Genomic DNA, 27,744 nt, shown 5'->3' on the forward strand with positions numbered 1-27,744 from the left:
TGGGAAGCCTTTCCTGGAGTTCATGCTCTCCCCCAGTAGTTATCATTGCTTCTGATCACTTAAGGCGGCAATTTTTTTGGCTCCTCTTTCTTCTCCAATTTTCTGTGCCTTCCCGTTATTATTCCATGATAGAGCTTCTTCTGGTTTGTTTTCTTCTTTTTGGTGTGGATTAGCTGAGGGCACAGTTACCTCAAAACTTATTTTCAGGTTATTAATATCTCTTAGGAGGTATGGTCTGTCCAAGCTGTGGCCTAAGTGCAGAAGACTGCTATTAGTCAGGAGTTCCCCAGTTTCTGGTTTTCTGGCATGCATATCAAATGCATCTTTGTAATAACCAAAATCCTTTTAATATCCTAGATATTGATGAGTGCTCAGAGCAGCCAGGGCTGTGTGGCACCAATGCAGACTGCAACAACCAGCCGGGAACCTACCGCTGCGAGTGTGTCGAGGGATACCAGTTTGCGGCAGATGGGCGGACTTGTGTTGGTGAGTTTCATGTTTCTTAAAAGCATTGCCCACCAGCCTTTGGGGTCTGATGTGTCTAGCAGAGACAGAAATCAGTGCTTCCCAATCTGTGCTGACTTCTATTGTGAGTGGAATTCAGGAGTTCGTGCTGCAGCTTGTGATTACTGTTTTTTTCTGTGTTTTCTAAGTGCTGTGCTTTTGGCTTTTTGAGGGTTTGTGTTTTGTTTCTTATGTCTAATCTAGAGTTCAACTTAACAGATGAGATTTTAGTTACAGATTCATCCCTTGGACAAGATAGTGCACAGTTCTAAATCAGTGTGTCTTGGCCACTGCAGACTTATTCTGAAGTGATAATTTATCATGATGAAAAGGAATTGTAGCTGCAGATCATTTGACTGTTAAAATCTTTGCGATTTGGCTCTTTAGTTGATTTTAAATGAACCATTACATATCAAATTCAGAAATTGTCACTGAACTAGTTTATTTTTCTGTAATTTAAAAACTTTTTTCTGGAGGAAGCCTGAGTTAATCTATATTTGCTAGACTACGGTTGTCCTAACAAGGACTATCTTTTTCCTGTTTGCCCCGTTTTTCACTCAAGTTGTAGAAATTCTTTTTGGAAAAAGGAATCCACAAATGGTAGATAGAAGAGGGATAATGACAAATAACAGATAAGAGGAGTAATGACTCTACTTCTAGAGCTGCAGCTGTCAGGATAGGATAGAGATTGGATTTTTTTTGTTAGAATTTTTATCTTTGCAACCTGACAGTAATTCTGTACCAACAAAACGTATACACACTCTTCCAGTATGGCTGGAAGCCATACACTTGCAGTATGGCTGGAAGTTCCTCTTTTTTTCGGAAATAAGCGATAACAGTTGAGGACTTTTTGCTTCTGTTGTTACTACAACTGTTGTTGTGGTGGAAGCTTGGTTATGCTTTGATCAGCTAATGCATCCAGGTTGTTGCTCATTATAGCCAAGACTGTTCTTCAGCTAAGACTGAGGAGCCTTCATCTTACAGCAGAGTTGCATTACTTTCTCTGAATTTGTGGCTTTGCATGCTGTGTATTACACTCCATCACAAGGCAAATTTGTCTGCTCCAGTAGGAATTACAATTCATGTCTGTTCCCTAAGTCACAGTGAACCCTAAGTCTCCTTTTGTTGCAGAACAGGCAGAAAAAGCAGCTTCTTCTACCCAGGTCACTGGAAGGGATAGGGTGAGATGTGGAAGAGCAGCTTTATGTTCCTTCTGTTGTGTCCAACACTGCACTTCTGTGACTTGGACCTGAAAGAGAACATTCTTCCCTCCAGCCATGACCTCACCAGCTTCACTCTACCACTTTCCCATGAAGCTGATGTTCTCCTTTTAGCAAGTGCTAAGTAATTCCTTGCCCAGCTTGAAGGGTTTCAGTTTGATCCCTTCCTTCAACCAAAACCAAATTGCATTTTTAAGGCTGAAGAGAGGGAAGATAGACTCTAGTTTCCCAACAGATTGAAAATAAATATCATGGTAATCTTTTCACAGTAGAAGGTTTTATAACCTACAGACAATTTGAACCCCAGAAGGGGCAATAGCAACTCTCTGTGCTTTTGCAAGTTGCTCAGGGATAACAGCTCTGACTCAGCTTTTATGGAACTGCCTTTTTTTTTCATACCAGCTGTGTGATTCACTGGGTAGCTTTAGTAGAGGGTTGTAAATAAATCCTGTTCTCCTATTTGTTGGATGAGAAACCAGAGGACTTGGGGACTTTCTTTGAGCTCCAACTCTTACCTTACGCATTTATAATGCTGTTCTTAATGAATTATTTTTTCATCTAAAACTTACTCCATCAAACAAAAGTATTAATGATTCTAACAATGATGTCATTTCCTCCAGAGAAACAGAAAAAATGAGTGTTTTCAGATATGGCTCTGATAGAAGATTTTTGTTATTTCCCTGCTGACACTGTGGTAGTTTCTGTCTGTGTACTGTGATGAAAGGAAGGTTGTAGAGTCTTGTCTTGGCCCTCTGTCAACTCCTTATAAAAATTGTGTAAAGAGAGCCTCAGTGTTACAGCAGCCTCTGTTACAGCAGCTGGAAGTCTGTTCCTAGATGTACACATTGGACACCCTATTTTTGTGGCCCAAAATTTTTGTAATATTTTACCACTTCCTATTTCAAGTACCATGGCTTCCTTTCCTGTTCTCTGACATAACAGGTAAGCATAGGCAGAGCTCCAGCAGCTTCCTGAAACAATTTGTGTGCAAAGTAGTGCAGTGCCTTCAGAGTCACTGCTGTCAGCATGAGAGAGTTATGAAAAGCTGCAGGGTCTGGTTCCAGATCTCTCCAGTAGTTGACAAATGTGTTTATCTCCCACTGAGTGAGTCACAGCTCCTATTTATTGCCAAGTGACAGCAGCCCTGGGTCAGTGCTAGGTTAGTGTAGCAGGTCATCTAAATAATTCCCAGTGCAGTGAACTAGCCACTTAGCTAACATGTGAGGTAGCTCTGTGAGATGCCTTACATTTCTTCATTCAGGACTCCTTTTCATAAACAAAGCTGGTATGGATATTAGGATCTGTCACTATGGTAGCCTTTCTGCCCCATTCTATATTAACAAGCACCTGTGAGGTGCTGAGGACAATCAATTCATTGTAAAACACTAATAAGATCTAACACCAGTGAGAGGAGAGATTTCAGGGAAAAAAAAATCCCAACCCCCAGAGCAAAAACCCTCAGTTCCTTGTTTCCTTTCTCTTCTGTAATCTTTCACAGATGTTGTTCTCTCATGAACTTACTCTGAGGCTTAGACTTTGTCAAGGAAAGTTCAGATTTTCATCTCCTCTCTTGCACATTTAACCTGCAGCTGTCGAGTATGTGGTAAACCACTGCCAGACGGGCACACACAACTGTGACATTCCTCAGCGTGCTCAGTGTGTGTACACCGGAGGGTCTGCCTACATCTGCACCTGCCTCCCTGGCTTCTCTGGAGATGGGCATGCCTGCAAGGGTGGGTAGCAACATTTATTGTGGGGCTTTTATACTCTTCACTGCACAGCTGGGCTGGTCTTTGCCGTCTCCTTGTCATGACTTAGTTGTCATTTCAAGTAGGAAATTTCATAGTTTAAATCCCTCAGGCAGGATTTTTAATTAAGCATTCCTCTTTTCCTCCCCTCACTTTTGAATTCACGCTTTAATATTTGGTCTGTAGAAGGTCCAAGATGAGATAAATGCACAAATTGCAGTAGTTGCAGCTGCAGACCTTTGTCTGCTGCAACTCTCTGCACTGTATTGATTTAGATTACTAAGGTGGTGACACAAAATGCTCAGACTACGTAAAAAAATTTACATTCTGTTTCATGTCAGTCTGAGTGCAGTGGGAGAGCAGCTTTACCTAACTACATGTTGTAAACAGGGCTAGCCAAATTCTACTTCTCTCGCTATGTTAAGCACTTTCTTTGGGAAATATGGACATATATGTCTAAAATACTGTGCGAGTTAATAATGTCTATTACCCTTTGGAATAGGAGAATGCTGAGATACAGAACCTAAAATACAGGCATGCTTCTCCCCCCCCCGCCCCTTTTTTTTCCTCCTTTGCATTTCTGTATTAGACATACTTCCAAAGAGCTGTCTGTGTGTCTAATCAGATACCCTGAAATAGGAGCCTGAAAATGCGGCAGGTTTGTACTTTATTTCATCACTCTGATTTGTCCATCAGTCACCTGAGATTGATCTTTTCTTTTACAGATGTAGATGAATGTCAACAGGGCCACTGTCATCCAGATGCTTTCTGCTACAACACTCCTGGGTCCTTCAGCTGCCACTGTAAGGCAGGTTATCGTGGGGATGGTTTCCGATGTGTGTTAGGAGGTAAAATTCTATAGTTCTTGAAAGTTGGACCAGAAATATAATTTGGGATTTGGAGGATATATATCTTAATTTGGTTCCCTTCTGAAACAAAGTGTCTACTGACACACTGGTGTCTCTATTCTTCTTGAGTCTTTCAAGTTTAGGACTTTACCAAGCTTTTGTCAAAACTTGTATCTTGACTGCTATCACATTTTCATGATATCCTGTTCAATGTCCCATTTTACGTTTTGGTTGTTCTATCCTCAGCAGTTTTCAGTCCCAAGCTGATACTATCTTTTGAAGTTGCCTTGTGTAAAGGTTTGACCGTGGGGGTGATTTGGTTTGCATACCTGGTAATTACATACCATAAAACATCAGGAATTGTTGGCAATTCAAATGAACGCAATACTTACAGGAGAAAAGTGAAAAATGAGACCCAAGTCATGAGGCTGTTGTCTGCAGTGTGATCTAGATGCCTACATGCCACATACAGCCTGTGGTCTAGAAAGACTACAGTTTCTAGCTGGCACTTACTTGTTTCTGTATTTATCCTGTTATTCTCTATTCAGGAGAAAGTTCTTTACCCTCACACTTCTGTTTCTCTATTGTACTTTGAGGCTTGAAGTATAAAACTCATCTTGAAGATATGCTTAAAAAAAAAAAAAGACAGAAAGGAACATTGGAGCACAAAGTAGCGTTTTTGTTTTACTTTAATTCCACGGCATGGCAAACCTATGGGTCAGCACTCAGGTTTTGTAGAATGGTGAATGCTTTCATCCAGGAAATAAAGCCTACCTTCTCAGTCTATTCAAACCCAATTCTTCTTCCCCCTAGGATTCTTGCTGTTGGGCATTTCTCAACAGACTGAAACTTAAACTGTGCAGACAAGAGTAACAAGAATATTCTAGGGCCAAAAGGAAAGAAAGGGTTTGGAGGTTTTGGTTGGGTTGTTTTTGGTTTTTTTAATAATGGACGTACTTGCATAAAAGTGCTCGTCTGTGTGGCATGATATTACTACCTGAAACTTAAATATTTTTATCTTGCCTCTATATTTCCTAATTCTGAATTTCTAACTTTTTTTCCCCCCCACAATTGGATGCTCGGTTTTTAAAACCAAAAGGCAAAGGATTGTACAGAGGAAAGAAAAAAAATCACAAAGTTGTTTCTGTTTTTAGATCATATTTACATGGCACTTCACCATGTGCACAGTAACATGTCATGTGAAATCACCCAGTGCTTGTAGATTTTTATATCATAGGGAAATTGTAGGAGGTTTTGAAGTGTTTAATTCTGAGGCCTAGCTTTTGCCTCTTTGTCAGTCTTTTAATATAATTTTTAACTAACATTTCATGCATGATCACCCATGTGTATTTTCATTTTAGTGCCAGAAGAATGAAGAACTACCTGGTGTTTATGACTTCTGTCAAAATATTTAGCTAACTATCCAGCTGCTAAAAACAGAATTATTTTTCCTAGAGGAGAAAATTGATGTGAATAATTTGAAGCAAATCAAACCTTAAAGTTTCCAGTTCCTCAGGCAGAATTATAGAGGCATAAACATTGCTTTCATGTTTTCCACATGCCCTTTGTAGATGAAACGGGTGGTTTGGTAGACTGATATTTGAAATCAACCAATTAGCTTTATTACAAGGACACAATTTCTTCTGAGTATATGTGATGATTTACTTAATTGGGGGTTTTTTTGTGTTATTCTTAACACCTTTTCTTATGCAGTGGTTAGTGTGTCTCCTAAACTGATAAGCAGACGGTATTATTTGGTAGTAACTTTATTTCCTACTTATCCTGTACACTTCTTCACTTTCTGTACTCAACACAATTTTGTCTTGAACAGGGATTTTTCCGTGTCACAATATTAACAGTAGTAACAAAATATTTTTAAGATATTTTTAAGAGTTTTGTATCTACTGTTTTAGTGGGTAGAGATCTGCCAGGTTTTGTTAGTCTTCATATATGCCTCACTGATTTTTTTTAATACTGTTTTGTATTAGCAGTAAAAGACAGGCTTTTAGAAACACTTGTACCAATTATCTCTGCTCATTAAATGTTCTGAGCAGAAAAACAATCTGTATAGATAAGAAGTCTCACTTTTGCTGAATTGTGACTGAAATGCAAAGTATCTGTTGCTCAGCCAGTCTGCAGCAATGGCAATGTTTACAATTTAGCGACTGCTCCCTTCTTAGAGTTAATAGAACAATAACTGCCCTTGGGGTGTCATCTGTTGCTACAGCTTTAGTGCCTCTAGAATGGATAGATCCATCAGTTAATCATTGCCAGGAGACAGAAATACACTATACTTTCTGAAACCTCCCAAAAGTAATTTAGTTTACTCTAGCACCCGATTTGTAAAGTGAGTTGCTTTGGAATGGAGATTGCAGAGGAGTCTGTATTGTATTCAGCTGTAATTAGAGACCCTTTCTTCCCCTTTTTACCCACTGAGGTTTTGATCTAGTAAGCTTCAGTGTAGTAACTGAAGTTTTTCCTGGTTGTTAACAGCATGGAAAGTTTCATTCACCCAAATACTCAGTTCTTTTTCCTGTTCTCTGTTCCAACCCATGTGTTAAATTACTTGCTTGTTTGGTGTCTTTATTATTATGTGAAACCTACTGTTAAATCTCAAAGGCAACTCTTGAAACAAGTAGACTCACAAGAAAAATGGATTTGAGTCACATACAGGGAATGTCTGTAGGAGTGGGCCAGCAGGATAATGAAAGAGTTAATGATGTTGGAATGTCCTGCTGCTCCCAGCTATTAAGAAAGTCTGTACTTCATTATTTCCTCACGCTTCATTTTTCCATTTCAAAAAAACCAGATGTCTGAGTGTTTCTACCCCTACAGACCCCAGACACTGTTTACTAAACAGAAACAAGCCTAGATTCTTGGAGCTAGGAACTCTTAAGAGCTATTCTCTGGTCATCTGTGTGCAACTGGTTTCACATGGGAAACACACTTACTAGGACTAAACTGTAAGTGAGGAGTTACAAAGGAAAATGAAGGAAAAAAGGGAAGCGTTTTCATTTGGGTTTTTAATTTTTTTTTTCTCCAGCATCTGAGGACAGAAATTAAAAATGTCAGTATAAGTCTTTGAAGAAGAGAAGTCCGTACATCTCAGCTTCTCATCCTTTTACTCGGCTTCCATCATTTTTAAGAGAAGTCCATAAATCATTTTCTGCAGTGTTGCTACGAGAGCATTCCTCCATGACTAAAAATACCTTGAATATTTGTATATGGCTTTAGTTTGGTTTTTTCTCCATTCTGTTTCTTTCTTCACATATGTGATAAACGTGTACATGTATGGTTTTCATCTCATATTTCTATATTCATGCTACTTCCATTTTCATTTTTACAAATTCCATAATATATTTCAGTGACTTTTAAATTCCAGATTGCTACTGGTAATTCATGAATCAACTGGGGAAAAAAAAAAAAAGTTTAAAACACATCAAATATTAATTGATTCTTCTGAAGGAGGACATATATTTCGCTGAAGTTCAGGATGCACCATTCTGTGTATCTAGTCTGACTTGTACTCTGTTCCACAGGACACAAATTCTTCATCGCACTTTTGATCTCTGTTCTGCTCTACAGCTTCTATCTTAGGAGCATTTTTCTGTAAACTCATTCAATTTTTCACTGTTTTTTGAACTGTGGTTGCCAGAGCTGGACACAGTACTTCTTGAATCATCTGCCCAGCCTCATATTCTTCTCAATGCCTGTATATTCCCTGTGTATATGCTGAATTCTTATTTACATCCTCTCACAACCCCTACAGAACTGAGCTGTGATCTGCTGATAGCTTTTTTGGGTTGTAGTTTCAAAGATAGACTTATCTTTAGAGGCTTGTCTACACAGGGTATTCGAAGAAGTGTAGCTTTACATTTACATCCTGTCCTTCTCGTGTTTTGTGGTCTGTTTCACTTCCACAAATGATGCAACCTATAGTTGTGTATCTTCCTCTGGAATCCAAATGACAGAATTAAATTTCTTAATAAGGAAATTTAAAATCAAGACTAAGGTAATATGGGAATTTACTAAAGATACCACTACTTCATGACATTTGACTACTGACTCAGATTATTTCTTTCAGTTTTTAATCGTTTGCCAAATTAAGTGCTTAGTTTCAAAAATGATACTGCCCTGTGGGCATAAGTAGAGCACCCTAGGAAAACACAAAGCTATTAGGTCAGAGTATTACCTTCAGCAGTTAAGCATCAACTGCACCAAAACCCAGTGAGGAGGGGTTTTACTTAATTTTACGGCAAGTGCTGGTCAGTAACGTTTAAATGCATACACTGAAAAATACTGTGACTTGATCCTGCTGTTAAAGGCTGATGTCACCCCTGCTTTCTTTCACCACCAAAGATTACCTAGGTCCTGCTTTACTGGTTGTTTCATCTCTGGCAGAATGAACTAATCCTGGTGTATATAATTTTTATCGTCATTGACATGATCATTTACCTTGGCTTTCAAATGTGGTTTTCAAGAATGGTAAGAACCTCCTGAAAATCAGGGCTAGTTATCCCTGGATATGGAGACTTGAAATAGGCACGGCTTGTTTTCCATTTGATACAATCAGGTGCAGTAGTAGATGTAATGGCACTGTTACAGCAGGTAGGTGTTATTTGCTCTTGGCACTACCAGTTGTATTTAATGGACTTTTGCTTCGTGCCAATCATGAGATCAGAGGACTCTCATAATGTTAATTGTTCTGTATCTTTGAAGAGTCCTGACTGGATGAAATATTACAGTATTTATGCTGAAGGCAGGATCACTAAGAAACCACATTTAGGCTGCTGTAATGAAGAAAATTTACTGGCTCTTAGGTTTGTGTCTGGATGCTGGCTTACAAAGTAGCCCTTGTACTACCTAAATATGTGCCATTTCTTGTTACCCTTTTCATCTAAATTGTGCTGTTAGCTCATCAAGGCAAGAAATGTGCTTTATTTGTTGTGTCAATCTCATCTTTCAATCTCATTGTCATAGCTAGACTAATTTCAGAGAGTTAATTAATGCAATTTAAAACTTGCAAAATCAGAGCATCTTCTCTTAATCTCAGTGAGTAAAAGGTATGGCAGTATAAGCAGTGTAAGCAGACTATTTATCCCAACCCACTGTCATCTGTATCCAGGATTATTGTGCCTTCATTGTTGCATAGGCTGCAACACTGTACTGGGTTTCAGCTCACGGTTCTTCAGATGCCTCTAAACTGTAAGCATAGTAATCCTGGTCATGATTCAGAGATAAGGAGAAAAAAATGGAGAATGGATTCCAAGTGCTTGGTTGAACTGTCCTTTAGTTTAGTGACTTGTTTGGTTTATAAGCTTTAATATTGGTTAAATTCATATTAGGGAGTCAAAACAAAATATTGAAAGACAGGTTGAAGTGATTGAGTCAGCACAGATGAACATGGCAACACTGGATTTATTTCTTTTCAGAATGTCTGTTTAACATAGATTACTTATTGTACTTGATACTGTTAATAAAGTGATCAGTAATATAAGGGATTTTCATGAGCAAAGAAGTAGTAAAATACACAATTATTCCTAAAAATGAGTGACAATAGGGTATTTGCAAATACTTTTATGCAGGTAAAATTTCAGCATTGATGGGTTTTTATAAAGAACCAATCATATGCTCTGCCTTCTAGAAATTATACTAATTTTGAAAATTTTGTTTGACAAGTCTCTTGACTTTAGTGTTTCTGACTGCATAAGCAGACCATTTGTGAGATTGGTCTTGATCATTGCGAGATAAGTTCTCTTCAAAAATACAATCAGAATTCCTGTATAAAATCTGAAGATATTAATGTGAATATTGTCTTGAAATTAGAACAGATACTGTTATTTCAAGTTACCGATAACACTAATATATTTTATGTGTAATCACTGGGTCCTATCTGGGAGTGTATACACCCTCTTTTCCATAATTCATATAGAATATTGATTGAAAAATTGTAACCTGTTGGTATATACCCTAATTTTATGAGTTGGGAAGAAGAAAAGGATCAGCTTCTAGCTTTGTTTTTTATATCGTACTGAGGAGTTAATAGTGTCTCTCAAAGCTGATAGGAATACAATTATGAATTTTTTTCTACACTGGACAAAAATGGGGGGGCGGGGGTAGTTTACCAATACTCTGTGTTCCCCCTGCTTTCTCCCGTGAGCAGTGCACACAATGAGAGTTTAGAATTAAAAAAAAACTGTGGCGAAACCATCTGTTTCCTGGAAGCAACATTTCTTTTACCTGCATACTGCACAATCCACTGAATACATGAAAACAAAATTTGACACAGATAATGGAAGCTTTCCCACAGGGCCTGATTTTGTAGGTTGATTCAAGGCTCTCCACCACCCACATTAAAACTGATGCCAAGTATTCCAGTTGTTCATAGAGCTGTTCTCCAGTCATTTATATTCCTCTAATTATGTCCAGGTGCAGGAAACTTGTCCAAAGCTTTTGCTTGCATAACTAGTTTAGATAATAATAAAATTATTTATTTTTTGATTTTGTGTGATTTACACCACAACAGTCTGTAGATGCATGGGATTATCTTTTTGCTTGGCTGGGGTTGGTCTAGTCTGAGCCACACAAAACTAATGCTGTCCACCAGGCAATGTAAAAACAAGGAAAGGACTAAATGGAAGTGTAATGTTAAAGACTCTTCAGCAGACAGTTTGTGCTAAATATTTCTAAATGTCTGTGGAAATCATTGACAGGGAAAACATACTCTCCTATAATTACAGCTTTCTCTCCCAGGGATCTCAAGCGTATGGTAAAACCAAGCCAGATTTCTTTGTCTGGAGAAGGAAATACATTATTTTTATTGTATTCTTTCAATTTCATAATGTTGTTTGGCTTCTAGAAGATATATTGATCCAGATGACTTTCCCTACTGCATAATAGATAATATAATAAGAAGGTGTATATTTTAGTTCAGACTATTTTGTAAAATTGAAACATAAAGAGACAGATCCCTGAATATCCTGATAATCTGAAAAGTTTCTTTCCTCTGTAGGAAAGAATATATATATATTACTGTTCCTACAGTAGTATATATGCATGTGGTGTAGCCAATGTGCATGTTGTGTTTCTCTGTGCTTCACCAGGGAGTAGACAACTTGTGTCTGCAATTCCTTTCTTAGATACACAAGAATCAAATGAGTGCTCAAACTTCATAACTGAACTTTAAAAACCTAATATACATCATAGCAATGAGCTGCTTCACTTCCTAAGATCTGTAGAAAATTTGGCCTCTGCCTCATGTTGTGGTATTCTCTTGTGGCTTTGAAGGGAATCTCGACTTTTTAGCATTACAAAAAAACCTTCAGCCACTGTAGGGTCTGTCTAATTTGTCACATTTTAAGGCCCATGGATAATTGCCAATCAGTAGACATCAGGTTCAAAAGTCAGACAGAATGTTCTTGTTCATCTGCCTCAAGGAGAACAACTGTGTTTTCCAGCTTCTGTTTATGACCCTTCAATGAAGGAAGATGCAGAGAACCTGTTTGTTCTCTTTTAAACTAGACAGTGAAAGATAAAATAAGTTTAAGGCAAATGCATCACACTTACATAGGGCAGACTCATTGCAGCTGTTCTGAAGTCATATGCCTTCAAGGTTTGTAACAGTGTCATGTTCCACTAGAGGTAAGAATTCTTGTGTGTAGGTGGTCAGCATATGTTAACTGTTAATGGACTGTAGTTATTAGCTAAGACAGAAATATTCACTGGGGTTTGTTTTGTTCTCTTGGTTTTTTTCCCCAGAAGTAGAAAAGACCAAATGCCAGCATGAACGAGAAGTAGCTCTTGGCAGTGGAGGTGCTTTCTTCCCAAGGGATGTGCGAGTTGGTCACTTCATTCCCCAGTGTGATGAGCATGGGAATTACCTACCCACTCAGTGCCATTCTACCAATGGACATTGTTGGTGTGTGGATAGGGATGGAAATGAGATTGATGGCACCAGAAGCGGTCTAGGAGTTCAACCACCATGTAAGTGGCTGAAGCAGATATTTCTTGTGGGTATCTCTACCCGAGTGCACTGTCTCCCAAATATGGGGCTTAGTCCTTCCCTGAGATACAGCACTGACTTGGAGCAGTGAAGATTTCTGCTGTCCCAGTGGCAGTATGTCTCACGCCCTTCAGTGACTCCAACACACACTTTTCCTTCAGCCAGGGCATCTGGACAGCTGTGGTAAGCTTCTGAATAAGGAGAATGTCTTCTAGTTTCTTCCTTGCCTTGAAACAGTGAGAAGCCCAGATAGTCTCTCCCTCTGGGAGCTGTAATAGCTGACTTGCCTCAGGAAATGAAGGATGTTCCTTCCTACATCTTCCTCACTTCAGCTGCAAAATAAGACAGATTTTTCTAAACATTTGAAGGAGAGAGCAATTACAGAGCCAAACATGAAAAGACCTATTATGTCAGTTGCTCCTTCTCTGTCAGACAAGGGGAAAATTTCAGAAGCTTTCTGCATCTGATTATAGTTATTAGTGTCTGCTTATAGGGCTGTTTCCTTCTAAGAAGTCTGACTGTAATTGTCTCTGCAAATAATAAAGAGCCTTGTTGTGCTGTACTAGCTAATTTTTTCCCCATCTGTTTCCTTCTCCGTTAACCAGGTCTGAGCACAGCTGCTCCTCCTGTTGTTATTGGGCCCTCTGTTCGACCAGATACGGTACCTCTGCCGCCAGGAACGCACTTGCTCTTTGCCCAAAGTGGTAAAATCGAACATGTTCCACTAGAAGGAAACAATATGAAGAAAAACGGTGCAAAAGCGCTCTTGCATATCCCAGTAAGTAACTTAGTATACTCAGTCCTTATTTTTTAGAAGATTCCTGACAAAAGTGAATGCCACTCTTTGTCTACACACATTGATAATTTAAGTTGAAAACTCAATTTTTACTCTTCATTAAAATGTCAGTATGCCATCAGTTTGTCACTGGAAATTCCTGACCTGACTAGTCAAAAATCTTAAACCTAACCTGTAGAAAAAATAATTATTTCCCTTTAGAGAATGGCTCACAATAGCTCGCAACACAAAATCTAATCTCACATGCCTCCAGCAGCTCTTAATATAAACTCGTCTCTATTCACACTTCTACTGACTTTCTGACTCTGGTATAAAATTTTATATCTACAATATAAAATCTACAGAGATTTTATAGAGATCTACAGAGATCTACAATAGCAGTATTCCGAGAGGCCATTTTTTCCATTCCTGGTCCCTCAAAGTTTTTTCCTAGATCTTAATCTATTCCTGTTTTTTTTCAGTCAGTTGTCTGCATTTCTTGGCTACACATATATTTTTCTTTCTTTTTTTTTTTGCTTCCTTCCCCGTGTGTAGGCCCGGTGGGTGGTAGATCTTTTTCCCATGCTTCTTACTACCGTCTTGAGGATCTTTTTCCCTAGAAAATGAATCTCTGGTGCTGAGAACCTCTCTTTTCCACCACCTGTGTTACATGCCAGCCCTTTTCACTGGCAGTTTCATCACATTCATTTGTTTTGCCTGAGGCCTAGGGTTTCTGTTTTCATTCCAGTGTTACTGTATTTATAATAGATGGCAATATCAAGTAGCGTGCTGACCTCTTTTTTTTTTAATATGTATTATACTGAGTATTTAGTAAATCAAATACTGGCTAAATTACACAGATTCACTTCAGTAAATAGTACCATAAATTGCTGTGATGTAAGGGCAAAATCAAGGTTTTGTCCCTTATGTAAAGTGCTGCTGCAATAATGTAAAAAAAGTAAAATGCGGTGTAAAAAATGGTGTAATAAGACTGAAAGAGACATTATTCTGAATACTTGTCACCTAGTCTCATTATTTACTTGATCTAGCTTCAATTAATTAATTAAAAGTATCTTCAGGAAAGAACTTCCAAGAGATAAGGTGCAATTTTTCCTTGAAACTTTCAATTAAAATGAAACTTTCAGTCTCTGCTAACAGTGTTAGCTTTGTGTTGTCTGTGTTGTATATTTGCAAAGTGACACTAGAGGTGTTTAAATTGTTTTGCAACCTACAGAACTAATGTACACTGATGAATAAGTCCATCTGTTTTAATTCACAGGTTTGGAACACCTTTCTAAGAAGTTGTGTTGCAAAAGCAGCAACAGTGATAAACTTGGGAATCCATGTACACCAATTGCTTTACCCTGAAAATCTTGTTGATTTGCCTGGAGGAGGGAGTTTGAACTCTAAACTCAAACTCCAGTCCTATCTTCTTTCTGCCTGAAAAATTGCATATAAATGTTTCTTGTTGCTGAGAATATTCTTTCCACCAGAGTGATTTATGTAGCACTTGTTTAAGCTAACTTTTCTTTTAAAACCTTACTTTGCTGGAACTTGAGTCAAATGGTGCTACATAGGAAGTGCAGCCATAATGCATGACTTGGATGTCAGTGCAAGTCAGATTTGATAGAAGTCATTATTCCCCCTTAAAGGGAAAGAATGACAGGAAAAAAGCACATGAAGGGGTAACACAGTAAGATGAAGTCGTAGAAGTCAGACAAACTATTCAGTACTAGTACCTCCAATGCTTCTTTGAAATAATGGTGAATGATGTCTGCTAGTTAAAAGGGACTTTTAACTAAAAGTATTTTTCTAAGATATTTGACAATGACTGTCACTCAATGATCTCCTCAGCCTCTCTTCCCCATTTCCCACCTTTCCTCAAGAATTTTGTTTTTTTCAGGCTTGAGACTTAAAACCATAAATTAGTGCTGCTGATGAATAATTGTTCTTTATCCCAAGCTGATCTAACTTGCTTGTTGTCCAACAGGACAAAGTCGTTATTGGAGTTGCTTATGACTGTGTGGACAAGATGGTTTATTGGACAGACATCAGTGGCCCTTCGATCAGCAGGGCCAGCCTGCATGGCGGGGAGCCAACAACCATAATCAAAACAGGTAACAGCACAAAATTCTTTCTCTTGCTACTCCCTAGGATTGGTATTAGACTTGAATTTAGTAATATGTACTTCCTAGGTGTTGCCTGAGCTGACTAAGAGTTGTGTTTATATATTAACATGGAATACCATCAGAGGGTGTCTTTGATTTTTGTTCTGGCAAGTAAGGTAGGTGCTGGATAGCTGAGAATTTGTTATATGTTGCTGCCTGTTCCGAGCTTCCCTTCCCCCTCCCCAAGACAAGCCAGGACTTGCCTCTGCCATATGCTCTGAACGCCTTTGTTCCAAGCGCGGGCAAAACCAAATGTAACTCAAACTCTTTAGCAGTGTCTGATTGGCCGGTCACCCCGGGTCCGCCCCCAGTCCGCCCCTTTACCCTTCTCCAAATAAAAGAAGGACCCAAGAGGGGACCTGCCCTCTTTGGCTTTGCAATCCTCCTGTGAACGTCTGTAAGTCTGTCTCTGTTTGAAAGCTTCTAATTGCAGGAATTAGGCAAACCGAAGGCTATATTTCTCCCTCTTTGCTTCTGCTGGTGGTATCAGCTTTGCAGCTACCATTTGCCACTTTCAGAGCTACTGAAATGCCAGATTGCCCGTGCTACCTCTCTAGGCTGCCCGAGGCTTTCTAAGGCATTGAACTACAAGCCTAGCCGGTAAAAAGCTGTGAGTATTCCACAGTTATATGCAGTATTTTTTTCTCCTAATCTCTGCCTGTCAGCTGCCTGCTTTACTGAGAAAGGACTGGTGAGCATGGAGGTTGGAGAGAACTCCTGCTCTCTCTTCCTTGGCTTGGGGATCAAACAGCTGAGAAGTTGTTAGAAACCATTTCAGCTGTGACTTTTCCATGACTTCCACTCAAGTTGTAACATGGAAAGTAAAGCCACCTTGTTTGGTTTTTACCCTTTGTAGTTGTTCAAGGATTTGAGAATTAGACTAGAGTGTATTGTGGAGTTAGTGCTTATACCATTTATATCTTGTTCTTACACTCTTTCCTTCAAGACTGCTGATCACTGCAGTCCATGTTCATTTTCATTAGAAGGGTTAAGTGCAAGCCCATGCATCTTGGATATTAAAACCTTTTATTGAGTGGAAAGGGCTAAGGGGAAGACAAGTTTAGAGAACAAAGTGAATGGTTGGGGGAGGTGTCATTAAAAAAAAACAACAGCAAAAATAGCTGGAGGCACAAGTTGCTTGTGCCCTCAGGATCCTAGAACACCGTTGAAGTCAAGATACTGGAAGAGATCACCTTTGCCTTGAATCCTTTGCATCCATTGTTAAAAAACTTATTAAATTACTTTAGAAAAATGATCAGCCAGTTATAAAACTCTACAATAACTTTGGTTTAGTTTTCTTTGGGTGTGTAGAGAATCACTGCCTGGATTTTGTGGTTAGGAATAGTCAGTTTGTGGATATTCCATTCAGGCTCTTAGGGACAGCAGATAGATGGGGGTGACTTAGATCCTACCATTGTCCTAGGAAGGAAAAAGGGACAGCTTAAGGCCATCCCTAACCATTCCAGCAATTATGGAGCTTCATATTTCTGTACCACTTGATGGCTGAGGTATTTTTTAAGGCTTCTTTTTTCATCCCAAAATATTTAATGTGAAAGGGACTCTAACCTGTAGTGCAAGCACGTGCCTGTGCAACTTAGAAACTCTGCAGGGAAAAGATTTTTGCTTTGCACTATTAGTGAATTTTTTCAGAATCTGCACTTTTAAAAATGGGGGAAATTACTATTGCTAAAAACTTTATATGGATATAAATCTGTCTAATGAGAGTGTGTAGGCATTAAAATTCTTGCAACGTATCAAATGTTGGAAAATTTTTTGTGAAGGCTTTCAGCTAACTTTGATTATTTAAGATAATTCAAGATGCTTCAATGCCACATGGAAGCCTTATGGGTTTTATCTGCTATGAAAAACATTGTATATATGAAGATATCTCATTAATTCTGTTCTGTTGTTTGCATAGGATGTGAATGCTTTTCCTGAAGAGACTGGGAGAGATGTTGCACTTCATTTTTTGTAGGTTAATGAGCATTTCAATAAGGATTCAGACCAAAATAATATTGAATATTCAGCATTCAAATGGATATCTGCTAGGCATGCCAAAATTGAAACTTTAAAATTTCATGAAATAAGAAAATATCTCCCCGTCAGAAGACTCATGTTTTGTTTTGATCTTTGCCTTCTTCTTCCTGTGAGCTCCAGCTGCTTTCTTCAGTTCATGTGTATTTTTGTGGAATGTACTGCATTTTTGGTTGAGTTTTTTTAAAGCTCTTGTGATCCAAGTTGTGCTGCATTGCAGAAACGTTGTTTAGTTATGGAGTCCCATCCAGTTCTCCTTTATCCCTGCAGCTGTATAGGCTGTGGAGGCTTTCTTGGCTCTGCAGCTGTGGCAGCAGGTTAGGAAGGAGAGCTTTCCTCTGTTGTACTTGCTTAAAGTCCTATCAGCTGTGCATGGCTGTACAAATCTGCCCTCAGGGACAGAGCCTGTGACTGTATCGGGCCTGATGACAATACAGCAGAAACATATTTGTGCCTCTGGAAAGATGGGTGATTAATGAAGCCTTTAAACATTCCCTTACCCCTCCCTTCATGTGGAACAGTGTTTTCTGGCTCATTATCAACCACACAGAAGGGACATTTGCTTTAGACTTCTATAAATCTCCTAACATAGCAGACATAAGGTAATTGAAACAAGGAAACTGGTCAGGGAGCAGGGGCTCCTGGGAATCAGTGTCAGCCAATCTTTTGCCTGCTACTGTCTTCTGTTTCCTAAAAGAGTCTGGGAGCTCCTCCATTACCATTTAGTCAGTAATCTTCTGATGCCAGAGACTGGGGACTGTTGCCACCACCATCTCAAAATGAGGCCACCCTCAGCAGACTCTGCCATCAGCAAGAGTAGAAACACTTGAAGATCTCAACTATATGTGAGGTGGTTTCTTGCAGACAACAGGTTTAGCTCTACAGAGGCACTTAGAGAAATAAAGCTGGTAATGTGAAGTCAGTATAACTGAGTCAAAGTGGGCCCAAGAGCCCTCAGGAGGAGTAAAGAAATGCCTGATTAACATTTACTTTCTTGGCCAGCGCCCCTCCCCTCTGGGCATGAGCTGTGAGTCAGAAACAATGAGATACATCTTGTTTGTTCCTTTCCACCTCTTCAGCAATTAATATAAATCTAAAATGTCATGTGTGGAGATTAACTGGTAAATGTAATCCACTTGAGTGGAAGAGCAGAGGATGCTTACACTATTGTGCAACTCTTATTCACAGCAACATCACAGTAGCAAATTCTAGAGAGTCCTACCCAATGTTCTGGGCCAAATGCCTTTTCTCCAGAAAGGTTGCTTGTGTCACATACTGTTTGTTTAATGGCTGTCAGTGAATAAACTTAAGAATTAAAAGAAGGCTGACAGGCCACATTCCATCAGTGTGTGGATCAGCATTTGAAAGGTGCTTTTTTTCAACAGCTGGCTGGTATAAAGGGTCACTTCACCTCTTTCATGGAGTGACCATGTACAATTCTTTCCTTTTCTTTTGGAGCTGAAATTGAGCAGAATTTGATTTTTTTTTTTTTTTTACTTGTCTTTGGCTTCCTTACATTCCATGGCCTGCCTGCTCTTTTTCAATGGAACCTTGAAAAAAACAGAGCAGATTCTCATAGTGGCTGAATTAGACTTTATAAATTTTTTCTGCATCCTGCATCCAAGTTAGAAATTACTAATGCTGAAACACTAAGGTCATTATCTGCTATTTCCTGTTGCTTTTGGAACAACTAACTGTCCAAGAAAAACTGTGAGCATACAGTACTAAAATGTGTTCCAAGAAGAATTGCTCTGCAAAAACAAAGAACTAGATCTAGATTGTCATCAGTTAATGTCATTGTCTCTAGTGTTTAGAGTTTGATTTTGTTTAATTGCTGCATCAGGTAAACTTAGCATAAATTCAGTTTTCAGAGGGGTGCCATGTATGCCAGTACTAAAGAGGGAGAAATATTAAGGGTTATAAAATCCATTTTATGGCCTTCTAAGGAGGGTAGAGTAAGATTCTGACACTATCTGCTGTTCATTTCTCTGTTATCAGCTCTTTCTATGTCTGCCCCTTCGAGTAGAGTTTCTGTGTGTGGCAAGTTTGTTCCGTATGGAACTTTTCATTCTATGTCTTTGTGAGAGTTTTGTGTATTTAAACTTTGAGGTAAAATGCATGTTCCTCTTCCAAGTGGTATAAAGTAGCTTTTGTTGAACCTCAGCCAGAATAGTGAAGAAAACTTATCTTAGTTAAAGGTTACCCTTATGAGGTTGATACAGTGTATTGGGAATAAATATAGTGCCTAGGAATGTTTTTCTCTGTTCTCCTGCAGACTTGGGAAGCCCTGAAGGGATAGCTGTAGATCACCTAGGTCGCAACATCTTCTGGACTGACTCGCAGCTGGATAGAATAGAAGTGGCCAGGCTGGATGGGCGCCAGCGTCGCATCCTTTTTGACACTGGTTTGGTGAACCCCAGAGCAATTGTCGTGGATCCTGTGAGAGGGTATGGATTTGTTGGCAAGAGATATGTGCAAAGCTCGATTTTATTTATTTGATTATTTAACAGACTGAGGAGAGACCTGTGCTCCATGCAGAACCCCTCTGAGGGACTTCCATCTTACAGTAAATCGTGTGCATGTTAAGGAGTAAACAACAAAGGTGCCATTGAGGGGCCATGCAAATTCTCAGGCACAGAATGTACATCCAAGGAAAAAAAAACCCACCACTAAAAAATGGCTATTAATAGTAAAACATCAGAGAGTTAATGGCTCTCTCTGGGGATCTCCCCTGAGGATAAACTACTCTGATTCCATTGTGTGTTGCTTATTTGGTACACCAAACAGAAAAATATTGTTTTGAATGGATCTCAAATGTATGCCAAATGCTCTTGCTTTAGCTTGAGCAGACATGATGGGAGGGGAGATGCAGAACTCAAAATGTAGATGTACATTTTGAATGGCTCTCAGAACTGTTGCAATATAGGTCTTTTTGGCTGGCATCCTGATCATAAGCTAAACAATGCAGAGAAAGCATTTCTTCTCATGTCTGTGCTAGCTCCTATTGTTTTAAATGGAAGTATATTTGTTACATTTTTACTACACTTTTTTGACTTCTGTATTGAAGTGTAATATGGCCCTTCTTTTTTATTTAAATGACTTAGTGGCTGTGTGTTACTTTTGTGTTCTTAGCATTTTCTTAATTACAACAATCTTTTGAGATTAGTCCCTGTCTTAACTCTTGCCTTTTTCTTCTTCCTAAGAAATTTGTACTGGACCGACTGGAACAGAGAAGCTCCTAAAATTGAAACTTCATACATGGATGGCACAAACAGAAGAATTCTTGTTAAAGATGATCTTGGGTTACCAAATGGACTGACATTTGATCCTTATTCCTCAATGCTGTGCTGGGTAGATGCAGGTAAAGAGGGGCTAAAATGTTTCTTCATAACAGTAGTAGTGTAAGCATGTCCAGTCCTGAAATTATGCACAACCATAGCTTTTGGCTTCGATGATTTATTCATTGCTATTCACATGTGACTGTGTGCAAGCTGAAGGATTTCAGTTCTGATCACAAAACTTTCGAGGAATGCAACAGATCTATGTCTGCATGTCTTGTATGTGGCTATTTTTTAGGTAGTGCTTAGGGCTTTGTAGAAGTTGTTCATTTAAGACTAGGGGAAAACCACAGATTTATCTAACCTGCCTTACAGAATGCTATCCTGGCACTATCGTTCTAAGGCCTGAGGCAAAATCTGGCTTATATTTGACTGAAGCAAGTCTTGAAAAAGCAATGCACCCAAAAGATAAAGAGATGAAAGTTCTGCCACAAGCCCATTGTTAGTTTTGTGACAGTGTCTTGCCAGTGGGTGGAGGGGGAAGTGTACTTTTAATTCTCACGTAACTTTTATCTTTTTTGGCATCTTGCTGTCTTTCACCCTATAGACTCGCAGAGATGTCTTCCTGTGGAGGTGCTTTTACACTTCAAGTCACCTTTCAAGTTTTGGATAAACTAAAATGGTCAAGCTCCCTTTTTCACTGTAAAACAATTTCTCCGGCTTTCAAATGTATCTCCTTCTGCTATCCCTAGTTACTTTAACTCTCTTCCTTTCTTGTTCTCACATTTGCATCTTCTCCTTTTTTGTCTAATTCTGAAACCCATTACTTAGGAGAAACCTACAGGTGTTTACATTTGTTAGCAGTCTTCCCAGCCTGCAGTAGTTTTGCCAGACCTTTTTGCACCCTATCTGCATTTATGAGTTGGATGTTCTTCCTGCAGCGTCACCTTCATGGCCCAACCTAGCAAACATTTTGGGAACATGCTCACCAAGCAAACTTTGAAAAAATCCCCTCCAGGGGAGGTGGAACTAGTTAAAGGCTGCAGTGTCCCTCCAGAATGGAGGAGGCCTTCTGTCAGCTTCCGCAGCAACCTGGGGATGCTGGTATCCGTAGCAGGAATCTCAGCTTGTGAGCACTGGTCATGGTTGCATGGGACATCTGTGTTTCTTTAACTTCAGTGGTGTGCTGAGTAGCACTAGCACCGGAGTACTTATCCATTCAATTTTTGGCACATGCATACATGTGACATGGAGGAAGGCTTTGATTAAACAGCACACTGAAAGATTTCCAGAACTTTCTACCCTGTTCATGCTTGTATACTTGTGCTTGTCTTTCATCCCTGATGAGAGCTCTCTTGTTCTGATTCAAAGGCTTAATTGTTTCACTACATCCAGGTACCAAGAGGCTGGAATGCATGAACACTAATCAGCTTGGTCGACGAAAGATTGTTGAAGGGATTCAGTATCCTTTTGGTGTTACAAGTTATGGGAAGAATTTATACTATACAGACTGGAGAAGGTATATTATCTGCTAAAGAAATTGTGGAGTACTTCACTCTTTTTTTTTCCCCTGGTAGAAACCAAAGTATATACTGCATTTCTCATGCCTGACCTCTCACACATTCCTGTTTTGTTGCTTTCCTGGCAATAGCTGATGCAGGGTGGAGTGGATATGTAGAGTTGACCTATTGGTGCTGCCAGTTAACTGAGTTTTCATTTTTTAGCACAGTGATTTGTCCTTGAAGAAAATGCTTTTAGCACTGAACATTTTTGGGGAAGGAGTGGGCAGTAACTTGTTTCTCTTACAGCTGCTGTATTGTAGAGAGCAGACATTCATCATTCTTGGCTCTCTGTGTCCTATATTATATGAATGCTCAATCAAAAGTGGGGGAAAAAAAAGTGTTCACTATATTGATGAGACTTTCTTTACTGCAAATTCTCTAAAACCTTGCCATACGAACAAGACTTTGAGGTTTACTTTAACTTCAGGGAAAAAACCCAGTCCCTGCATTTTAAAATAAGTATTGTTCCTTGATGTAAGTGGTTGCGTGGGCTCTGTCAGCAAACTCTTACCCAAATGCCTCTAGCAATTGCAGCAGGAGTAGCTATTACTGTGTGTGAGGATTTCCAAGTTAGAAACTAGCAAGTGGGAAGTGGTATTCTAGAACAGGGTTGGGGAACAGCGTGCTACAGGCCTGTCACTTGACTGCCCTTTTATACTTTGGAAGGAAGGATTGCTTATGACTAGCTGTATTCCTTCTGGAGATCAGGCTCCACCTGAAACACATCATTGTCCATAATTGTTATGCTTAATAGCTGCAATGTCAGCTATACCACATTACTTGTTAGAGGGGCTGAATGTGAAAAATGTGCCAAAACTACTAACACATGCATCCCTCCTGTACAGGGACATTGTCCTGCACTGGAAGTATCTTCAAAATTATTAAGGTGTCTCCCTGATAAATTTCTTAGCTTCCTAGAGTGAAGGTCGTAACATACTAGGTTTGCCCAGGAAAGGTGATGTCTTGGAGGATTTTACTTCTGGTATCTCTTCCTAATTGTAAAAAAGAAGCAACTTCAGATTTTCTCTGCTTTTGGTTTTGTTTGGTTTTTTGACTGGTTGGTTGGTTTTTTTGTTGGGTTTTTTTGGAGTTTTTTGTTGTGCTGTTTCGTTTTCTCCAGTACTTTCACCTTCATCTCACTTCTGTATATTTTCTTCTGCATATGGCAGGGATGCTATTGTAGCAGTGGATCGCACAATTTCGTTAGAAAATGATAACTTCCAGCCTCACAAGCGCTCACGACTCTATGGAATCACCACAGCCTTTGCTCAGTGCCCAGGAGGTAATCCAGATGATTCTCAAGTTTTTACAACTGTGTAACACCTTACTGTCCAAATGAACTTTGTAGCACCTCCCATTTATAAGCTGCCAGCTGGTTTAGATAGTGAAGAACTGGTTAGTGCTTAGATTTCTGTTTAGTAAGAAATTAAAAGCTGCCTAAATTCTTTTTCATGAAAGCAGTTGTAGTTGCCACATGAAACCAGAATTGGAGGGGGAGAAGGGACCGTTTCTGTCCTTTGTGAAAGCACACGTGTATGATTAGGACGAGCATCTGACCTGTCAAAAATGCTAATATATCGTCTTCTAAATGGAATGCTGTATTTATGGCTAGGGCCTTATTCACTTATTAAGTTTAAACTACAGAAATACTACGGTCTTCCAGATGTCCTTAATGAGATCCAGTGTTTTTCAAAATGGAATGTTCAGAAAACAGCAGGTGGTAGAGTGGCTGGACTGAGCTGGCCATTCTGCTCTGCTGAATGTTAAGTTTTTCAGATACGCTATTGAAAAGAGGAGAGAGAAAGCTGATACCCTTGAAATACAATTCAGTTTTTTGAAGCAGTATCATTGTGCAGTTGTGTTGTTCTTAGCAAATCACAGGAGAAGCATTTTCTGTTTTTTATTACAACATGGCTAGAATTATAGGAGTTGTGCTATTTTTACTTTAGGACTAAAAAACCTCCTTAGGATAGTTTCTCTTCAAATTACTTAATATATGTAATAAAAACCAATTTAGTGGAAGTTTTGTCTCAGAGTTTGAAAATACATACAAAAGTCATAATTAAGAAATCAGTTATGTTGTTATTACTAGTTGATTCACATATCCATTTTGGTAGGCAGTGTAAAATTAAACAACATTGTGTGCTCTGAGTAGATGCTTATACCTATAATATTCAGAACCTTGGTGTCATTTCTTTCTTGTCATATGTCTATTTCAAGTGGTTTTCTGGGTGGATGCCTTTCCTCTCTGAACCCCTGCTTTTGGCACTGACTTCTCTTTCATTTTACTCTTTAATGTTAACATTTCTCCAACCACCTGATTTATTTTTTTTTGTTTTCGTGGATCATTCCTCTGTTTTTGTATGGTTGGTATCTGAGGATGATGTTCTGTAGCATTTCGGACTTTGTCCCCACATGTTGCACTTCTCTATTTACTCACTCACTGTCTCTTCATTCTAATATCTGTGACCATGTGGCCAGTTTACAAAGGGTATTTCAGGAACAGCCCAGTTGATTCATGTTGCCTCTTTCATTCTGTCCTGATATCTTAATCTTTCTTTGATGTGAATGTCAAGTTGACACAAGGGATATGGTGACTCTTATCTCCCCAAAGCATAGTTTTCTTTTACTCCTAATCTCATTATGGCTTGTTTCCCTAGTGTAGCCATAAATCTTAACATCTCTTGTATGTGTCTGTTTCAGATTTTATTGTGGGTTTGCATTTATTTTTCTCTAAGGTTTTGCATCTCTGTTTTTTTCCAGGACATAACTACTGTACAGTGAATAATGGTGGTTGTACTCACCTCTGCTTGGCTACCCCAGGAGGCCGTACTTGCCGCTGCCCTGACAACACGGTTGGAGTAGATTGTATAGAAAGAAACTGAACATTAAAATAAGCTTTAGAGCAGCAGACACCTTTTGGAAATGTGCTGTAAACAACTCACTCCTATCAATGCAATCAGGCCCTAAAGATAAGTGCTCCATGCTGCTGACAGCAAGCCACAACGCACATATGCAGACACACACACACACACACACACACACACACACACACACACACACACACAGAGGCAGAGGCTGTTTTGTAGCAGTTAAGCAAGACAGGTTGGGTCCAGCTTCATGTTATTCCTTGTAATATTATCTCTTTGCTTTTAAAGGTAAATGTGGAGGCCTTAGTTGCATCTGCCCAGGCGAAGGAGGATGTGTCTCTTGGCAAAACTGTAGTAACAAACACAGAACAGAGTAAAGAGAGTGGAACTACTCAAATCCTGATACTGAGTTGTACCTTGGAGTATGCAGCTATCTGCAGTTCTGCAGTTATCTGCCGAAGTGGTGTGCTTAGCCCCCCTGAAAAAATCAGGGGGTCCAAAGGATGAACAGATGAGGGGGAATACCCAATAATAACACATATTTAATGCCCAGCCACATCCTTCTCACTACCAGTCCTTTCACTTCAAAAACTTAATCTCAGCTTTTGACTTTTGTATTACGGAAGTACTTTATCCATGTGTTGTAAGGATTATCATTCTCACCCTGGCTCATGTGATCCTTTCCTACAGCACATAATTTGTTATAGATAATCAACACTACTTAGTGGTTATATTTGAAGCTTTTGTTAGGTTTTAAGAGATTTTTTTCTCTTCTGTTTGAGGTGGATTCCTGAGTAGTTCCCTAAAATTCACTAAAAAAATTTAGATATTTTGAACAATTGCTGATAGTTCATCAAGGAATGGATGTTGATTCATTGGGAGACAAGTGGTTTTAAAGAGATAGACAGTCACATTTGTTTTCTGAGAGGTTTTAAAATAGTATTTCTACATTTGATTCTATAAGCCTCAAAGTGGTCACTGAACTCTCTCTTAGCAACCCTTCTTCTTTAGCAAAACATGCCATGCCTTTTTGTAGACCATAAGATACCATGGCAGTTAAAAATCTGATTTTCAGAAAGCTCACCTCTGGTTTGGTGCTTAAAAGAATAAAAGATAGTGATGCCCCATTTATGTGCCGGTGTTCAGAAAATCAAAGCAAAGTTGATATTTTCATCATCACCAGTAAGTTTGGAGAGGGAAAATCTAAATGCATACTCATGTGTCAAATTAGCAGTACAAATCTGGGAGTGAAGTTTGATTTCCCCACTGTGTGTTGGGAAAGAAGCTTGCCTGCAAACCAACCTGTAGCAGAGAAAACAGGGCTTGTGAGGCTCCTGCCAAAGCACATTTCACTGTGTCATGATCAGAGCAGTAAGCTACATCCCCATTTCCTCACTCCCTTTTCAGACACAACAGTGACAGTTTAAAACAGAGCCAGTTCTGAGTCTTAACTGTGTGACATCCTCCTCTTTAATTGTATATTTATCATAAAATAACAAAACATATAAACATTTTAAAGATCTTTTTGTATAACTTTTTATAACTTTTAATTCATTCTATTCATACACTTAATCAGGTATGTCTTACTGTAAATATCAAAAATTTGTTGAAAGGAAGGTGCTTGATAACTCTTTCTCCAGAAGTATTCACATATCTGGTGAAATATTAAAGTTTACACTCTGTACAGATATCTACAGTACAGTCAATAAAAATGGTTGGTTTTTATTTTCTATAAAAAAGAATGTCATGCCTGCAGAAGGAAGTGAAATGTGGTGTCTCAAATATGTTTTTGTTGAGTTCTGGGTTTTAGCTAACTCTCATGTCTAGTGATGGTACTTCTCTTCAACGATGCAGAATCATAGGGGAAAAACTGCTGTTGGGCCTTTTGTATTCTGGAGACAGTAGGATCCTTCAAAACAAATACATGAGAGTGCTTGAAGAACACAGAGCTTTCTCTGTTTCGATGCAATCTTTTTGCTGGTTGTAAATTCTTGTTTAGCTTTGTCAAGTAAGCATAATTCAGTTATCCCATACTTCAGACTCCTACCTTAGTGAAAATGTAGGACAAGGACAAAATTTAAAGGGGGTAGAATTTATCCTTATGCTCAAAAATGCCCTGGTACTGGGTTTCTGGGTGACAGGGTGCTTTGCAAGGAGAGAACTACTGGGATCTAAAGGGTGGCATTTGGAGTTACAGCAGGAGATTGAGGGTGATCTGTGCTGGGGACTGCACATGGAACTGGACTGTATGCACAGATCTACACAATGTTCCTCTTCATGCGTTATGATGGTTATTAATTTACTAAACACTAGTCAGCTAATTGCATGCAAATCAATGAGCAATGACAAAGATGTCAAGGAAAGTACACCTCAGCAGATCTTCTAGTGTTGATGTGTGAACTTCTGAGCAGTCTGTAGCAGAAAGAGAGAAACAATATTACTGTGGACTGAGTTTTTAGACTGAGTAACTCAGGTATCGTATCTGGGAGTAGGTAGCACTAAACGAGGGGAAGCTTCAGCAAATCCATGTCAGTGGTGTAGATGTGGCAGTTTGCACTTCAAAGTTTGCACAACTTCAGCATTCCAGTCCCTAAAAATGAGGAACTTTTAAAAAGCTCTAGCATCATGTTTTGTTTTTCTTCTAATGCTTGTTGCTAACTTCAACTGTTGTAGCTCAATGCCAATGTGCAGCAAGAGCAAAGCTGTTCCCTCAGGGAAGGGAGGCCAGCAGAAGC

The 27,744-nt window shown here is 39.1% G+C and overlaps 1 protein-coding gene across 1 annotated transcript in view; it reads left to right on the forward strand.

Annotated features, from left to right (window-relative positions):
• The window catches only part of NID1 (nidogen 1), a 43,829-nt gene extending 17,052 nt beyond the window's left edge, over positions 1-26,777 (forward strand). Inside the window, exons 10-20 of the mRNA XM_048297878.1 lie at positions 358-486; positions 3,314-3,457; positions 4,198-4,320; positions 12,079-12,303; positions 12,928-13,100; positions 15,088-15,214; positions 19,575-19,746; positions 20,503-20,660; positions 21,973-22,096; positions 23,309-23,421; positions 24,903-26,777. Coding sequence (XP_048153835.1) covers positions 358-486; positions 3,314-3,457; positions 4,198-4,320; positions 12,079-12,303; positions 12,928-13,100; positions 15,088-15,214; positions 19,575-19,746; positions 20,503-20,660; positions 21,973-22,096; positions 23,309-23,421; positions 24,903-25,024 — 1,610 coding nt within the window. The 3' untranslated portion in view covers positions 25,025-26,777. The remainder of the gene's footprint in view (positions 1-357; positions 487-3,313; positions 3,458-4,197; positions 4,321-12,078; positions 12,304-12,927; positions 13,101-15,087; positions 15,215-19,574; positions 19,747-20,502; positions 20,661-21,972; positions 22,097-23,308; positions 23,422-24,902) is intronic.
• The last annotated feature ends 967 nt before the right edge of the window (positions 26,778-27,744 follow it).

Source organism: Corvus hawaiiensis, chromosome 3 (genome assembly GCF_020740725.1).
Source record: "Corvus hawaiiensis isolate bCorHaw1 chromosome 3, bCorHaw1.pri.cur, whole genome shotgun sequence".
Classification (NCBI taxonomy): domain Eukaryota; kingdom Metazoa; phylum Chordata; class Aves; order Passeriformes; family Corvidae; genus Corvus; species Corvus hawaiiensis.